Raw genomic sequence first — 18,969 nt, forward strand, 5'->3', positions numbered from 1 at the left:
AGGTAATAGATGTGTAAGGACAGTTACCCTGGGTCTAAGAGCTGTACTGTTCCAGTCTGGTCCATTTGTATATCAGTATGCCTTGGGTTGCAACTTACATAGTAAAGAAATGTAGTATCCAAGCATTGTGTCCAGCCAGCAAATAAATTACATGTTCAAGTAACCACCAGTTCACCTTCCATAACAGCATACATGCCTTCTGTCAAGTACAACTGACAAAGGCTCCAAACCAGGCAAATATTAAATAAATAAATAAATATTAAATTTAGGATAACTATTCCCACCAGTGAATCCAAAGACTGTGGAGCTGCTGGAATGATCCAGGAAGGATAATCTAACTGCAACACCAAGCTCAGATTGTTGACTTTGTGTTCAAGGAGATTGTGACATGAGGGCACACCTAGGATAGACTGCTTGGCTGTGTGTGAGTTCAGCATAAATAAAAACAAAAAGCCTTGAGAATGAAGGTGAACCTTGCAGAAAATGCAAATGGCCTTTCTGATCAGTGAACTTTGCTGTGAATTATAGATAAACTGTGTGGCTGCTTGTGTCCACGTATGACATGAAATAGGGACAGGGAAGCCCATGGGATAAAGGCAGCACAAAGCCCTACTGCCATCAGGGCAGAATACTGAGGGCATCAGAGGTCACAGGTGTACAGGGCTGCCACTGCAGAAGCGTGCACCAAGAGCTTTATATTTTAAAGTTCTCATAAGCAGAGAGACTTTCAAGGTTTTGGCAGAGGGGGACAAAAGTGCATGAAGAGAAAATAAAGCAACAATGGAAATAAAAGGAAAGGAAATATGGTAGAAAGCCAGGCTCTACCACACTGCCACAGCTGGGCTGATGGTGACTTGTAAAGAGCTCTCCACAAAGCTCTGTGGGAGTGTCAGCAGCCTGTACCATGTCAAGGTTTTACCTAAATGTACCTTTGGTGCTCTGGTCCCCTAATTCGCTCTGGTCAGTCCCCTCACTCCCTGCAGGAGAGCGCCCAGTTAAGTCATTCCTGCATCTTAGTGCCTTGGGAACAGAGATGGGAATGAACAACACTAGGAACCACCTATAAATGAAACCCAGATCTACTTACTCCTTGCACACCAGGGTGTGGACGCAGGAAAACAGTTTGGTACTTTTGTTTCTTTTTCCAAGTCCTGACCCACTGTGAATTTTTATTGGTAAGTCAGTAAATAGCCTCATCCTCCCGCAGCAGGAGCTGGAATTGTCCCAGTGTAATTAAATGAGCCAGTGCAGTGTGTGCTCTCATTTTAGAAAGTCTGCAGTTAGGGAATATCTTCAGTGTAGTAGGGATGAGAATAGGAAGACTGCTGTCAGGCCACAGCAGGGTGATGGAAGGCAGTGAAAAACTCTATTCCTGCAGAGATGCTTTTCCAGGGACACTCCTCTGTAGCTGTAATGGGAGATACACAAAGGGGAGAATTGCCAACCCCACTGTAATTCTGATGAGTCATTTAACACTCCCATGTGGAGAAGGGTTAGGAATCAGTTCAAGCAAAGGGAGTGTGGAAAAAGTATGTTATGGTGGGAAAGAGGTAGGTCACAGCTGGCTGGAAGGCTTTATGCCTAAATTGTTGCATATGAGAAAGTGGGGAGTGTGTTGTAGTGCTGAAGTCTCCTAAATATATATAACCACACTAATGTAACAAAGGAGCAGTCTGTAAGTGGAAGGTGATAAGAGCAAAAGTAATTGGGAAACAGCCTTGATCCCTCTTCTGAGAGAAGTTAGATAGATACCTCCATAAAAGAAAAGCTCATCTAAACAAAATCAGGGAAGCAGCAGGGGAATTTCTGTGGGACAAACTCTGTAGGAGGAGGATTCAGCAGATATTCTTTGGTACTGTCCAGAAGACATCAGGTTTATAGTGCTGCACCATCTTTTTTGGTGCAGAAAAATGCAAATACAGTCACAGACCATATCAGCAGTTTTTCAGTGGCTCAAAAGTTCTGACAAGGAAAGGACAAAAGTGTTGATAAGAATGAGTCTAGAAGCATACTGCTTAGTGTAAGTGTGAAGCAGCAAGACCTCTGAGCCCACTAAGCTACATTAAACAGGAGACATCTGAAATGGCAAGGGAGTTCAGGGATAAGTTAGATGCAAGGGAAAGGTGAAAGAAAGCATGAAAGGTGAAAGGTGAAGCACCTTTCTAATAGGAAAGGTGAATGAGAAAATAAATGAGATCAGAAATTTTTTCTTCCTTATTCTCTGTGCTTTTGGTCTTTCTAAAGATTATAAGCTATGCCCAATTATGTAGTGCTCCTGGTATTCACTACCAGGTAGCAAGAGTAAAAGATCCAAAGGCACATGGGATGTACTCAAGTGAGGCTAGACTGATGAAATTTCTCCTGAGCACATAGGAGCCAAGAAAAACAATCTCCAAACCATTAACAAGCTCCTTTGAAAACTCCTAGAGGAAGCTTGAAGTCCCAAGGGATCAGTAAAGGCAGACTTTGTGTTTGCCTTTAAAAAGGGGGTAGGCCAGGAGTTTATGTGCCAGTCAACATAATTTCAATTAGGATTAGAGTTCCAAATGGTCTTGATAGATTGAAAGAATAGTCTGAAATCATTAAGAAGGGATATATTGAAAGACAGGTGCAAATTACATTTGAGGGAGAAAAAGAGTTGGATTTATGTATACAGATGGTAAATAGCAGCTAAATTGACAATACTGCAGAAAAGGAATCTAGGTTTATAGTGGACTGCAAATATAGTGGGATTCATTACCTTCATTGTGTTGGAAGAAAGGGCAAATGTCACTCGCAGCCTCATTACTGGGAATGTCAGTTGTAAGACAGAAATAATTACTGTGCTTAGCTGAGAATGCCAAAGCCTCCAGAGGACTATGGCTCTAGTCTGGACATCTCCCTCTATGGAAGACAGGAACATGGTGAAGAAAAGATGGAAAGGAATAGAAATAAAAAGTTTAGAAATCCTAGTCTAGTTGAAAGTCAAAGTCTTCAACCACATAAAGCGTAATGATATATAGGAGAACTATAGTTACCGTTGTGTGCCATGTAAGGGTAGAATGGAATGTAGCCATTATGGTTTGTAGCAGGAGGAAAACCTGCTCACTGCGAGAGGACTTTAGCCCTGGAGCAGTCTCTGCCCTGCAACCAGAACTGCCAGGTCCCTGTCAGCTGCTAAGAGCCGTGCATGCAGACACCAGCTGAGGACAGTCACAGCAGGCTTGGTCACACTGCAAGTCACAGAGAGGCTCTGGTGCTCCCTGGCTGCTTCCTGGACAGCCTTGCTGGTGTTGGTCATAAGTAACATGCATTGTTCTCCGTGGCCTTTCTCATCTACAACAGCTGCCCAGGACAATGCATGTGGGTCAGTAAAACTGGGATGCAGAGGAGGAACAAATTCTTTTGTTTGCTCCTCCCCTGCACTGTGGTCACCTCATGGCCATGCAGCTCATTTATCTAAGGGCATGTGCTCTTAGCTTGCGTGTGGCTGAAGCATCTGCTCAAACATGACAAATATAGATGGCTGCATTCTGTTTCTAGCAATTATTTAAGATACCTCATGGCCTAACATTCTGGAGCTTCAAGTGCTGACAATTGCCATTAACTTCTGCAAGGGTCAAGGGAAAGCATGCAGGATTTCTGTCAACTGTAGATCGCTGTTCTAAACCTTGTGCCATAATGTGAAGTATCTGCCTGCAAGAACACCTTTTTGTAGTTGTTATTTACGTTGCTTTGAATTATTTTAACTATTATGTGGCCAAGGATGTGTAGTGCACGTGAAAGAAATCTGGCTTTGACTCTGCAGAAGGTGTTCTAAAGCTTCTATTTTGTTTGGATATTGCTGCTTGGAAGTAAGGCAATGCCCTTTTACAAAAGTTCCTCTGTAGGAAGAATGAATTTTAAGGATATATCTGGGAATCGTTCTTCTCAGCACAACCACCAAAGACTAATATAGACTCTAATCCTAAATAGAATTAAATTAATCTAGCTACTACAATGCCGATTCTTCTATATAAAATTGCTAAACTAGATGGAAGAGCATAGGAAGTGTTTGTACTGGAAAAGCTGATCAAACTTTTTCCTCAAGTGATGCTGTCAAGGAGCTGTTGCTCATAGGTGGCTGTAATGTCTTGCAAAAGGGTAAAACAAAACACAGAAGATAAAAGTGGAAACCATTCCCTCTGCTCTTGATGCAATATGCTGATGTTACAGCAGTGCATTATCTGGAACGTTGTCTGTTTTTAACATTTCTTGCTTCAGACGTTCACATCTTTGGGAAAGAATGAGAATTTCTACCTTGTCTGAGAAGCCAGAAGAATTTCACCTTAAAAACTAAATCACACCCGTATTTGTGCTGTTTTCACCTCCTTAAGGATTTAGAGGGAAAAAAAAAATCCAAGCCAGCTACATTCCCTGTCCAGAGAAAAATCTATAAAACAAAATTACCTCTCAGCTCTCTCTTGACTCCTGCTATGTCTCCCAGCTGCTTCCTAAAAGTGCCATTAGAGCAAAAATAAACAAAGTCTTCAGGCTTACAGCATCTTGTAGCATTGACATAACCTACAAGCTTGGATGAGTTGTATTTTATGAATAAGTTGAGCTTGAGGCAGAGTCCACTTTCCTCTCAGAGATATTGTTGATCAGTGTAAAGTGCCACTGTCCAACCAGGAGCTGTTCTGAATAGTTTGTGTATCACTGACAGGGGTTTTCCTGCCTACATAGACAAATGTCAAATAAAAATGCTACCAATGATGTCACCAGGCCTGAAAGGCACTAAGAGAAATCTTTTCTATCTACTTCTCTGGGCTATCAAATCTTTTTAAAATGAGGGCCTGGAGGCAGAAGCTATGGAATTGGTTGAATACTTAGAATTATTGTTGTGTATTTTTGAAAGCACTGTGTTTCTTCTATTTCTCTTTTTACATTTATTCATTTATTCATATAAATTCTGGAAAATCATAATTTATATAATGGTTCTCCTGCATTTTTCACATGACACCTGCAAGTAAATTCCTGGGAGCTGATGCTTGTCTAAGGTGTTGGAGGAACTTCTCATTTCAACTAAAAATCCAGCTGGATTATGTAGGTACAGAAATAGTTTATTCATACACAATTATGGCTGTAATAAAGAGAAATTAAGCTGCATTATTAGGATTTAAAGAGTAATTAAATATAACCTCAATCTTACAGAGCTATTTTGGTTGCTCTGAAGTGCAGCCATAGCCATTTAGTTACGATTAAATTGGTTTCAAGTGTTTAAAGACCTAAGCAAGTTTGATTTGACTTGTACACTCTCAGATTTCCCTGCCTTCCCATATTTTTGTTACGATTGGTTATGTTTGCCTAATATTTATTGTTCTTTTATCTTAATTTCCAAAATAAACAAGATTTTGTTACATGATTAGGCAATGCCTTATGTAGCCAAAATGTGATCATTCAGGAGGAATACCCTGTATTTTTTCATATGAGGAGCTTTCTCTACATGGTCATAATTTTAGATGTGCTTTCAGAGTACTTGTTTGATTTATTCCAATTTACTGATTTGTTTGGCCTGAGCCCTAAGTTCTCTTGGACAATAGTCATCTGTTCTTGCATGTGTGTCCCAGAATGATTCCCTAAGAGCTTTCTACTGATACAAATGGCCTGGGTTGTCCCACTGTGTAACAGCACATGGAGTCCTGCTGGTATGCTGAATAATAATTTAGTAGCTGGATGGAAGACTTTTTCCTCATCTTCTGTCACTGATCTTCAGAAAAAGGCATTCCTAGTAGCTGCAAGGAGAGTGTTTATTGCTACCATGCTCTCAGTTTAAAAACGATGGTTTTTTTTCCACATCCATACATTCTGTGGGGTGCTGCTGTAGGTTCTTAGGTTTGTAATCCCTGGAAGTGGCAGCTCTGGTCCTGTGCACAGAGCCAGGGACTCTGTGCTCCTCTGTGTCTGAGCTGCAGGGGTTTGCAACAAAACCTCTTAATCAACCTACCTGTCCTGGGCCTGAGCTGCAACTGGTCCCAGTGGGATCTGCTGCATAGCCATGTCTGGGAAAGGCCCAAGGAAAGCAGAAGGGTAAAGCTCAGTGCCACAACAGAGGATGTGCCAGCAAGAAGAGCTCTTCTGGCATTCAACCCCATGTATGCAATGTACTGTGAGATGCAAAGTGAAAGGATAGCACACAACTGAGATCGGGTAAATGTGTTCACCAAAACTCAAACTGTTTCACAGTGGGCAGCATTCTAATATGTATTAGCATGGTTTCTTTGGAAGGCCTTTGACTGAAGGTTTGATTTCTTTAAACCACCACTGGTGTCTTATAGCAAGTGGTAAGTGCAAAGAACCCCAAGTACTTTCTTCTTTGAGTAGAAAAATTTTCTGCAGATAGTATATGGCCACATTAGAAGCAGGCTTTATTAATGAGTGCACAGACTGGGTCTAGTGACAATCCAGCTTTCTGGATTCCAGCTGATGAATTACTCATTTTTTAAACATGGTTCTAGCAGAAGTTCATCTTGGCACCATAATATTTTTTTACAAATAACCCCTGTCATTACTGTAGACAGCACTATGGTGCCATGGGAGGGAGAGGAAAGACTTGTCTCAGAGCTGTGCAAATGGATTGATTTTTTTCCTCTCTCCTCATATTTTCTGCTTATTTGGGTCATTTCTCAAAGTACTACTCAATGCAAAATATAAAAAATAGCAATTACCCTTGTGCAATGTATCTGAGAAAAACTTACGAGAAGGATTTTGAAATTGGTTTAAAATACTCAGTTTAAAATAGAAAAAGTATTTGCCATCTGTAAGTTCTAAGTAGAGAAATGTTATTTTTGAAAATTTAGTCTTGCTTAATGATAACTCAGTAAAAAAGTACAGTTTCATCTTTTAATCTCAAAGACTTTGATTTTTCTTTTCTTTTACATTTTCTTTTACATTTTCTTTTACTGCTTGAGCAAAGTCCCCAAGTATTCTAGCCAGATTTTTCTTCAGAAATATAAGTACATTTTATGTGTGTAAGAGTTACCAAAATGTTGCTGCTTGAAATATTTAACTTGAAATTTGGGTACCTTAATGAGTGGTAAGCATGAGGCTTCCCTCCCCTGCTGTGATGAGACAATGGGGGAGAAAGTTCAGAGTAGTTGTCTTCACACCCCTAATCATCTGCTGAAAGTGAGGTGGTGACTTTTTTTCTGCTGGGAAGAAAACTGAGACCACAAACTCATTCCATTTCAGATAAATCACCAATTTATTATATAGAAACAGCTTTTCGTCCCTCTAATGGGAATTTGCTTTTAGGCAATGTCTTTGCACTGCAAAGTATCATATTCCCTTACTAGTATTTTATTTTCCCTTTAATTTGATGCAAATTTGATGTAGAAAAGTGCAGTCAGCAGCAAACATGCTTTCTTTTATTTTTCAACTTTCTGTAGGAGTTCTTCATATTTTCTGCAGAGTTGGGAGAAAAATGTGAAGCAATAAGTGAGAAATTGGTGCATCTGGAAGATCAATTGCAAAGTTCCGCCTGCAGAGTTGATGAAGGAGTTATTCATATCCTTTTCTCTATAGCTATGGATACGTATCAATCTCTGTAAGTATGCACATGAAGTACTTGCCTGTCAGATTGGCATGGAGTGCTAGTTCTTAGTGTAGGTTAGATGCATTAAGAATGGGAGAAATTATTGTCTTGCTGAAATGGGCATTTTTGTGTAGTAAGTTTTCCTATAATGCATATTTTTTAAAAAAATTATTTAAACAGAAGTTAGTTCTTTGTAAATTAAGATTGGGTACTAAAAAACCTTTATTTTACTGTTAAAATCCTTTTGTTGGTAATGCTCATATAATTAAATACATAGCACACCAAAAGCTGCATGGATATGAGTGTCCATGCACCTGCATTTCCCAACATGATTTATCTGAATTAGATGCTGCATTATTGACTCAGACCGTGTATCTTGTCACCTGTATTTTGGGGTTTTTTCTTTTTTAAAAAAATGGGCAACAGATGCCTCATGTGGCATCCTACACATTATAGTCTGCCTCTAACACTCCAGTGCAAGTAAACAGATGAGATATTGTCCTATGCCCACTTATCTCTTTCTGTGCTTTGTCTGTTTTTCTGAAGATTGCTTAACCTTTATGAGAAATTCCTTGGCCATTATTTCAGAATTTAAGAACATGAAGTTTTGTTTCATTTGTAACTTTCATAGGAAAAACTTTCATAAAAGGGATTTTGTTCTTCTAAGAAAGGGCAAAGAAAATACGAACCAGTGAAGCTGAGGAAGGTGAGTACTGAGCTGGTTAGGTTTTAGTAGAGAAGAGGTGGCAGTCGAGAGGATTATGAAGAAAGGGAGATATGTTCATAGTGCAGAGATTAGCAGAGGAGCCCTTGGAGACATCTGAATGTGAGTTGGTGTGATGATGGTGCTGGAAAGGATTCAGTTCTTGCTAAGAGAAGGTGAACAGTCCTACAGAGGATAGTTTAGAGAAAAGAGAATAAATAGTGTGTGGAAATACCACTGTGTTTTAAGTAATTGGGCATCTATTATAAGTCATTGCAGAATTCCTATTCCAGAAACTTTTCTTTAAAGGTAGCAGAAGGTTTCTTTAAAGGTAGCAGAAGGATAAAGTGCAAGGGGCAGAGAGAAGGAGGAATGGTGCTGGGGGAAGGGGATTTGGGTTGGAGGAAAGAAATCCAGTCAGTAATTTGTCACTATAAATGTTTCTTTTCAAAGCATTTCCATATACACACAGTATACAGAAAGATTATTCAACATTCTTTTTATTATACTTGCAGTGTTCCTGCTTGGTTGCAGTTGTGTTTCCCCAGTGCATTTTTCTCAGAGCTGTATGGGTGTGTCTTGTGTGTCTGTGTGCAGAGCATCCAATTCCTTTCCCCCTTGCATGTATTTACTCTCAAATGAGCTTTCTCAGTGGTCCTTACAGAAGAACACTGAGGGTTGGAGATATAGGTGCTTTGCAGGGGATTTAAGTTAATATTCAACCTGATCGGTCACGTCTGATCATAGTTAAACTTTACTAGGTAATGTGAAATAAGCTAGAAAACTGCATTTTTGTCCCCAGAAGACAGTACACTACATATATGTGAAATAGTAGTGTTTCTTATGTTCTATGGAGTGTGCCTATTTCTTCACAGCTTTGACACTGCAAGAGTTAGTTAAAAAATAAAATTAGTAATTGTAAATTTCAGGAGAGTTGTAGATTAGTCTCATTTTAAGCCACAGTTTTCTGATAGAGATCTGACTTCCTATATCAGTGAAATTCAACTTATGTTATCTAAATACAGAAATGCACAGTATGTGATATCCTGGTCCTAGCAAGACCATCAGTCACAAAATAAGAAACCATGTTTAAAAAACAGAGATGTACAAAGAAGCAGTTCAGCAATTCAGCTACCCCTCATTAACATTAAGTTGCTATTTCAGAGGTAGTCCAGGTCAATGTGCATAAAATGTTACCATCTGGTACATATAATCACTGTGCTGTACTTCAAAAAGGAATGAGAAAAATAGCTACCATAGTGCTACAGACCTGTGGATTGTGGTTTTTTTAAATATAAAGACTGCTCAGTGCCTATAAAATTTGCTTTCACTCATTGGTAACTTGCCTGTATTGCAGGAACTAGCACTAAGCTAAGAGACAACAATTAGCCTCAGTAGAGGAATTTATTTAATAGATGAATCTGTTGTTTGCATGGTAATCTATTTGATTTTAGATAAAATCATTTCCTATCACAGATACTGGACAATCATGCAGTTTTCATTAAAATCTGTAGACTCAGACCAGGAGCTTAAAGACCTGAAATAGTAATGAAAGCAGGATAAACTTTTCTAAGTCCATTCACTGGTTATTTTCACCCTTCCCATATTTCTCCAAAAAACATGCCTTACACATAAATGTAACGAAAGTATTAGGTGAAAAATCTAACTGGGAGCTGCACAGATGTAAATTAGTCCTGTGGTCTGATTATTAAAAGACTTCCAAAGACTCCACTGAGAAAAATAAATTCCTAATGCTCTTGAGCCATTTTCCAGTGTTTAGTGTGTGTCATAGCTTTGATTAATAATTAAGTTTGTATTGGAAGAAAAAACCCAGATGTCATTGTTTTTCATTCTCTGTTTTGATGGCATAGCACTCTTAAATCAACCATGCTGCTCATCATAAGTGCCAGCACAACTTGAACAAAGGAGAAATCCAGTGATATTTCTTGGCCCTGATATAGGCACAGGCCCACTTGCAATTCTAATTTATTGTTGAAATCTTTCATAAAAACCACTAAACTGCCCTTCTATATAAAAAGCATCAAACAACAGGGGCATATGACTGGATGTTAAAGTTCCCTGTAGAACTATGACATAGTTGCTAAATTCTATGTAGTATAACCAAATAAACCTGCAAAATATTCAGTAATGATTGATCATTAATGAGTGTATGAAAACAGGCCACATCATTAATTGGAAAAACCAAAGGATGAGAGGTGACTCATTATGGTGTCTGCAGAGCTGATGAGAGGTGTTACTTTCCTAACAGTAAAGGCCTGGAATTCCCACTAAAATTAAATGGAGCCTATATTGCAATTTCACAGTCATTTTTTGTTCTTAATGAGTAGTTACATTTTGATAGACAATTTGAATGCATGTAATAGTTCCTCTTGGTGGAAATGCTTTGTTGGAAGAAAACCTAGCTGTAGTATTACTACAAAAACAATCTTCTTTCCTGGCGCTAAAATGGGCATTTCAATCAGTTATTCTGAAAGCAGAATTTTGTGCCTAAACATAGGTTAGCAATGTGACCTAATAAGTTTAATCATTCACCTTTATCCTGCAGCAGGCTCCCACACCAGTCTTTTTTTTTACACCAGAGCAGGTTTTCAACAGAATCATGTAAACTTTAGCCCTGTCTGTAGCTCAGTGGGGAATCTCACTCTGGGTGAACCTTTAAGAGGTTTTGGGATCCTCCAAGAGTTAGAGGTGGCAATGGCACCCTCTTTGATTTTATTTCAGATGACAGGAGGGTGAGCTTTTCCCACTGTGTGTTGCACAGAGAATGGTCCCACTTGTATACTTTATGCTCTGATAGAGGTAGGTCAGTGTATTTCCACCCAGGTCCTGCAATTTCTTTGCCTTCCATTTTCTGTTGGAGGAAGCAGTTTGAAAGTAGATGATGTTCAGACCACTGAAGGGCTCCATTTTTCAATATGTAGCAGTCATTCTGTTGCAGTTTTTTGTTTAGTAGTTTTTGCGGGAGTGTTTTGGGTTTTGCATGGGAAGGATATTATCTTAGTTTATAGAAATAACATTCATGGATATGAAGGAGGGCAACAGTAATCAAGGTGGATTAGAAAATTAGAAAATTCTAATTGGTTGCACTACTGCAAGTACCCCTGAATTTTGTAAGGAGAAATTATGGACTTCCAAATGTTGTTTTACTCTCTTTCTGTGACACCACACAGAAACAGCAGGGACTTGCTTAGTATCTTTCCCTTGCTCCCAAGGATGCTCTTCAAAAAGGCCAAAACCCAGGTCATTCAAAAGAGTTACTGAATTGTCTTGGCTCTTCACTGGTCCTTTGGCATGTAGCACACACAATCAAAGAATTGTTTAGCTGGAAATGACCTTTTGAGATAGTCTGGTCCAACTCCTTGCCCAAGCAGGGCCACTTAGAGGAGGTTGCCCAGGATGTTGTCCAGTCAGATTTTGAATATCCCCAAGGATGAGCTCTCCACAACCTGATTGTGCAACACAGTCCAGTGTTTGACCATTTTCAAACAAAAAAAAAAAAGTCTTCATGGATTCAGATTCAATTTCTTAGTTTGGAATTTCTCACTGTTGCTTCTTGTTCTGTCAGTGAACAAAAAAAAGTCAGAAGAGTCTGGCTCCCTCTTCTTCATTCCTGCCTTTCAGCTATACACAGTGGTAGTGTCCTGTAAGCCTTCTTTTCTTCAGGTTGACGAGTCCCAGCTCTCTCAGCATGTCCTCGTGATGGATACTCAAGTCCATTAAACTGGTCCCGTGCTGGAGTCATTCCAGGAAGTCCTCCTCTCTTATCGTGGAACTCACAACACCCAGATGGGACCTTACAAGTGCTGATTAGGGTGTAAGGATCATCTCCCTCTGCCTGCTGGCTGTGTTATTGTTAATCCAGCCTGGGAGGCACCTTTGCCTCATGACACATTGCTGGCGTACAGTTTATTGTCCACCATGACTCCAAGGTCCTTTTCTACAGAGCTGTTTTCCATCTGGCTTAGCCTCTCCAAGGGTGCTGGTGCCTGGGGTTAGGTGGTGGCACATTGATCTGAGCTTCTGTCTGCAGGCACTGTAGAGTTTGGCTTTTGGAAACAGACAGAATAGTTAACCAGGTTAGAAACAAGAACAACCAAAAACCTCTTTTTGATTATTCCTGTTCTTCAAGAACTAATTTCTTCTTCAGATGTCCAGAAAGTGCAGTTACTTTCCAAAATCCCATTGGCCTTTATCTCAGAGCAGTAGTAGTCCTTCATTGTCCTTCCAATGTCTTTTATCTTATAATATGTACTCTCAGTTTCTAACCTTTCCTATAGGAAGACAACTGATCCATAACATCTACTTTTTGTCTCTTTTCCCTGAACATCTGGGCTGAGAGATCAGAAGCTGCATTTGAGCAAAATGATCCCATTTTTTCCAAAGCTAAATAAGTCTCTAGTAATTTGATCTGCTTTTTATCTTCTTGCAAATCATGGGTTCTGAGATGATGCTCAAGTTTTTCAAAGAGACAAAGTTAAATAGGTGAAAAGCTTAAAGCAAGACAATGTTAGACCTGCAGCATTGTTGAATATGGGTTGTACTTGTTCCCAAGTACTTTAATTTACTGCTTATTTGACATTGTGGAGTTTTTTTCAGTTTTCAGAGGAAGACAGCAGAACCAGAAAATATTCCTAGTTGGAACTTGTTTTCACTCCTGCCTTGCATACTGGCTCAGTATTTGCAGCATTGGATAGAGAATTTGAGCATGAAGGACACATATGCATGTGGACCCATGCAAAACTGTTTATTTGCATTTTTAAAATGGGTGGAGCTGTTTCTCCAGATACAACCTGTGTGTGGATAGAGATGCCATGCTCAGCCATATACCATATATTTGTCTTAGCCATAAAGGCCCATTTGACAGTTACTTGTCTACATATGATTGTGGTGTTATTTATGAGGTTATTGGTACTTGCTGTACTTAGACTATGCAGCCATCTTTTTTTGTTGCTCCATCTTTCTGTTGGTTGACAGGTTTTTTCCTGTCTTCCTCGTTTTCTTCCATCCTTTAAGATTTCTCATCCACTGTCACTGAAACATTTCAATTTTGCGTTTTCTCTCTACCTGAAAAGAATTTTGTAGTTGCGTGGGATATTACAAGTAACAGCATGTAGCTAGAGACTACACATCAGAATTAAACTTCAGAAGGTTTATGGTGTTCATGGATTGCAGGATTTATGTTTAACAGTTAGGTTTTCAGTAGAGCCTTATGATTAAGTTGCAGAGGGGTGGAGAATCCAGGACTTAGAAGAGGATAATCATATTTCTTACTTCAGAGAAGATGCAAAGCATAATTAATTTGTCCTTGTACAGTGCTTTGTGATCCTGGGATAGGAGAAGCTTTGTGTGTACTGCTACTGCTCATAATCCGAGACAGAAGCCCTTCAGATTAACAGAGCTGTCCAGAAATTAGAAATATGCATGAACATATTAAGAGCAAAATATCATAGCAAATGCATGTAAATACACAAAGATGAAGTTTTGGGGAATTGATAACAGAATCAAAAGCAGCCAAGACTTTTCAAAGACATAATAATGGTTCCCTGAAAGAGCTGTGGTTGATATAGCTTTACCATGGTCCAGTCACAATTTTTCAAAAGTAGCAGCTTAGTTTTTACAGTCCCATAACCTGAGCCCATCTTTTTTTCTTGACATTGCATTAACATTGTGGTCAAGTAAAACAGCATTTCCTAATGTCTGAGCTCTGCAAAGGACAGACTGTCCTTGTGCATTATTATTTCAGTGTGTTGTACTTTTGAAACTGAGTTGTTTCAGTGTCATCCTGTTTCACTTCCCTTGAAGTGAGATTCTGGTATAATTTGATAACATACTGCTAGAAATGAACCAATTTCTGTCTTTCGGTGCCTTTGCCCTTCATCCATACCTGTCCAGGAGGCCTCAGTGGGATGGGATGGGCCCTAGGGTTTGTTCATAGACTTGATCATTGGTTTACTATTTCAGCAGGCTCTGACTTGCCTCTGCTTGCTTGCTTCTCCACACAAAGTAAGCTATAGAAGAGAAGATAAAATTGGTTGTCTCATTGAGCTTGGACTTCTTCCAACAGTAGATAGTGTTGCCGATTTAAGATTATCAGCTGAAAGCCCAGTATATTGGTAGTACAAACTTATTTTCAGTCATAGCACAAAAAGCTGTACTGCCAAGGAAGCCTAGTCCCTTAAAGGCTTGTGCACATGTCAGTAGTTGCTACTGTCTCTGTGAATGTCCTGCCTTCGTCTGCACCCCTTGTTGTCACCATGTGCCACCCTCCCTCTCGTCACTGTGGAGCTGGGAAAGAGGGAAGTGAAAGGTCTCTTTCAGAGGCTGAGCCATTCACCATCAGTTTCTTCCTGAATTCATTGCAGGAACCCTGCAATGAAATGTGGAAAACTCTTTCTTAACCAAATGAAGCATTTTATACTAATTATTGGATACTTTTCAGGTGGCCTTCTTCCTTTTAATGCACGACAGTACAACCTCATTACTGCCCTCTTTGCTTTTCAACTTGTTCAAAGCATTCCCTGTGGAGTCTTGTATGGCTTTATGTTTGTGTGTTCTGCACTGTAATTATAACGATAATTCAGCTAACATGAAAGCTTTCTGGAGGTAAGTGTAGCAGAAATACTTTCTCTGCTGTAAGCTAATTTTGCTCCTTACTTAGATTCTCACCCCACCTTGCATAGTACACGTTGTTGAGCTCACTAATGCCACACAAGCTATGGTCACTTGGCATTTGTTTCACTATTCCTGTTGCCTGGGCTGCGTCTCTGGCATAAAATTCCACCCTCCATCCATCAGGAACTCACATCTAGTGCTGCTGCCTCCATGGTACACAATATTTTTTGTCTCCTTCCTTCCTTTTTTCCCATGAGAGCAGTATCCAAGCAGTATCCCCCATCCCCTCCCTTTTTTAAACTGCTAAATAATGCTACTTGAGAACTTGAGTTTGCCTGCATTTTTCTTTTGCTAGCAAGTGTGAGAAATGTATTAATATTTAATCCAAACAATTTGGAAGAAGTTGAAGCTACAATTAGATAGCCATGGCCATCTGTTGTGAACAGCAGAACAAGAATGTACTTAATAACTTGGAAAGAGAAAAGGGACTGCCAATCACCTATAGAATATTCCTTAATAGAGCTTGCACAGTCTCTGCAGAGGGAGATCCAGGTGGTGAAGGAGACACTCCAGACTGTGCTGGTGCAACTTCAGTCAGCCAAGGAGGCAGGAGAAGAAAAGGCTGGAGACTTCCTCTGTGACAGCTGGTGTCCAGGAAAACAAGACTTGAAGGAATAATGAGCAGAAAGAGCTGGTAGGATGACATTAATTCACAAAGGGCTTCTTTTAGTAACTGAATACTGTTTTGCTAAGCCTCAGGGATCTCTTCTCTCCCCTGCATAACTAATAACTAAATCAATTATGGAGAAACAGAGCCTGGAGGTCTATCATCAGAAGTATGCTACACAGCCTCATATGTTTTGGCACAGATTGGGAAACAGCTTTCAGAGCAGAGCAGCTCCTGTAAATGTGTAGATTACAAATTGATACATTTCAAGTGAGTCTGCAAAGTTGCCTTTAATGTCAGTGAAGTGTTCTCCTTGAAGGCTCCTAAACACTGTCTTCCTCTACTCATGGATTTTTTCCCTGATTTAAAATGCAATGTTAAAGCTGGAACATCTAGTATTTCTTGGAAAATAGCTCTAAGAATAATAAGAACTTTTTTTTTCCCCTCTTTGGCTTTAACAGCTTTCTTACACTGAATGTATTTTCACATTCCTGCCAATAATTAAATCAATAGGGTGAAATCCAAGCTAACCGTGTTCTTTCAACTGAAATTTGGATCTCATTTGTTCTGTGGTATTAAGTACAGTGGAGGTAGCTAACAGCAGCTCCTATAGGAGTAGTTTAACTCAATTTATTTAGGTATTAATATAAACTTTCTTTAGTATTACAGGGGTTGTAAAGCAAAAAAAAAATCCTATGTTGATGATTTGTGTTGCTTATATTTAAATATTGTATGAACAAGAAGTCATTTAAATCTTGTTGTAAAGATTACTGCCATTACTTTGATCTTCCTGTAAGCTTCAGCAGGAATGCAGATTTTTTTGCAATACATGTATGTCAATATATACACATGCATAGTTAAACATGTATTTTTATAGGAAATAAAAGCAGTACTCAGCTGAAGCCAACTGGATAATTGTTCAAAAGAGTTAATGTCTTCAAAAATTCATGTGTACTTCTACTTTGACACCAGTATATCTCTGATACCATAAAAATTCTGTTGCAGAGGGAGAATTTTTTTAAAAAAATCTTAATTTTTAAAAACACAATATAAAATGTCTTGCAACTGATACTGTACTTTTTTGATACTGCTTTTCTAATTTTTAGAATTACTCTTCTACTTCGGTCACATTTTATAGCCACATTGTGTTTTTGCAAATTTTGAAGGTAATTGGACTACTTTCCCACTAAGATCCTGTTCATTTTTGGTGTGTTTTAATGCTAGTTGAAACTTCTACCTCAGTGTTAAGTACAGAAGGAGAGAGGGGAAAAAAAGTGCCAGGCAGCTGAGACATACAACAGGATTATAATTGCCTCCAGGAGCATATGGTTGTCAAAGCAGGGCAGAGAGCTCAGGTGGTTTCTATAGTCATCAGATCCTCAGGGCTGCATTACAGCCCTGTAATTCAGAACATGGTTGACTTTTCTCACTGAGTAATATATGGGCCAGCATCCCTTTACGTTGTGGTCAAGACTCTTGGAGCTCCAGCTTGCATGGATTCTGCTGCTCAGTTCCCTAATGGAGATCTCTTGCTGTTCTGCTTGACAAGTTTCTCTCTCCACGTCCCTGTTCAATACCTACCTCCCACCACAGCTCTGGCACTTTCTGAAGCTCCCCTGAACAGATGAACAAGGTGTTTGCCTCCAGCTGAGGGCAGGAGACAAGTGCAGGTGGCACCCTGACATTCAGCCCATGCACAGGAGCAGCTCCAGAGCAAAGCCTGCCTGCCAGAAAGCACTCATGGAACCCCACATGAGTTCAGGTAAAGAGGAAAGATAGCACTCTGACAAGATACTCTTGAAACTGCTAAGATAGCTCTTAGAACTGTTTCTTTAACACCCACAGAAGCTGCCTGGGGTTCAGTACCTCAGAGGGCCCAGGTACTGCATTTCCAGCAAGGAGCATTTATATGGGACTATGACAACAGTCCCAGAGATGATGGCCAGTACACTAAACTAAGGTTTCATGACACCAGACTCTCCCACCCTGCAGAGTTTTGTCCTTTGAATACTTAGTGCCTGCAATGTAAACGGTTGTTAGGCCCTAGAAGTGCCTTAGAGCCAGGATCAGCTACAGCTGAAGCATCAGGTCTGTCTCCTTGCAGCAGCAAAGGCTCAACAGCAGGGATAGGACCCGACCAGCACAGGGGCAGGAGAACAGCACCCTCATTGCCACTAGCAAGGTTTCTTGAAGACATTCCCATTCAATTAAAAAAATTGTGTGGCTTTTGTGTTTCAAAGCTTCAGAGCACTACTGCATCTTAATAAAAACTCAATTTAGGCAACCACTCTAATAAGACACTGAATTTCTAAGGAGAAGCGAAACTGAATCAGTCATCCTTGATGTTATGTTTGTATCTGTTAACATCTATTTTATATGTAACATAGACTACTACTACTCCTTTAATTTATTGTTCCATTAACTTCATTGTTTGTTGTGGGAAGTTAGAGCCAGTAACCATCCTTTTTCTGAGACACATGTGATAATAAGCATACTTTAAAATAAAAGGTATACTATGCAATGTATTGGCTGCCTTTTATCTGTGAATAGAAAACTTTCAAATAAAGAGAAGTATGTTTTTAACTAACCCAAAGTCTGTTTGCATTCTGTGCAGTGTACAGCATTTTAGAAGTTTCATCACAGGGAGTGGAGGAAAGAAAAGGAGAAAGAAACCATGTGTGTGACTATTACTGTGCTGCTGACAGCGGTAATTCGTCTGCTTGGGCTAGCCTGTTATAACTTTTGAAAACAGTCTGTAGACATATTCAAGACTAAAGCCTGACAGCAACATGTAGTTCTTTTCAGTATGAGAGGGAGAAGTGAGTATTACACAGTGAGCTGTACACACAGGTAAAACCTGCACTTAGGTCCCAGCTTGACTCAGTCTTGCTGTGCAGCTGAGTCCTGCCTGCCCTGCCTCAGTTCCTCACCTATGGACAAGGGCTGAAGGAAGAGCAGCATGACTGTGCCTTGGCTACAGCAATATCTGAGCCAAAGTTATGCTCTTACACACATTCATTTTCACAATGAGATGTAGGAGAGTGTGTATGACGTCCCAAGGACCACTCTCATATATTGAAATTCTCTCTTTTGGGCAGACTGGTCTCCCAGCACCTGCAAACAATGAAAATCTCCAGAAAGAAGTTCCTTTCCTGCCCAGATCATGTGCTGTCCCTAGACCCAAGAGGTTTAAAGCCCAGACCCAATAGGTTTAAAGACTACATAGGCAAATAAGGCTTTGTGTGTTTTCTTCTGCCACAGCAGCAGAATAATAAAATAATTTAGATTAAGACCAAGTCTGAGCCCAACCATTCACCCAACACTGCCAAGCAAGTGCACCACTAAAATACATCCATAAATGCCACATCAATACATTTTTTAAATACTTCCAGCCCTGGTGACACCACCACCTCC

The 18,969-nt window shown here is 39.8% G+C and overlaps 1 protein-coding gene across 3 annotated transcripts in view; it reads left to right on the plus strand.

The window, feature by feature from the left end:
* DISC1 (DISC1 scaffold protein) overlaps positions 1 to 18,116 on the plus strand; it is a 172,935-nt gene extending 154,819 nt beyond the window's left edge. Inside the window, exons 13-14 of one of the 3 annotated variants that reach the window (XM_054280106.1) lie at positions 7,407 to 7,523; positions 15,417 to 18,116. In XM_054280106.1, coding sequence (XP_054136081.1) covers positions 7,407 to 7,523; positions 15,417 to 15,566 — 267 coding nt within the window. In that variant the 3' untranslated portion in view covers positions 15,567 to 18,116. Of the gene's footprint in view, positions 1 to 7,406; positions 7,524 to 15,410 lie in introns of those variants that run through there. The other 2 variants (XM_054280105.1, XR_008483208.1) reach the window with 2 other exon arrangements.
* The last annotated feature ends 853 nt before the right edge of the window (positions 18,117 to 18,969 follow it).

Source organism: Melozone crissalis, unplaced genomic scaffold (assembly GCF_028551555.1).
Source record: "Melozone crissalis strain CALT ecotype California unplaced genomic scaffold, PUWL_Pcris_2 ptg000027l_1, whole genome shotgun sequence".
In the NCBI taxonomy this organism is placed as follows: Eukaryota; Metazoa; Chordata; class Aves; order Passeriformes; family Passerellidae; genus Melozone; species Melozone crissalis.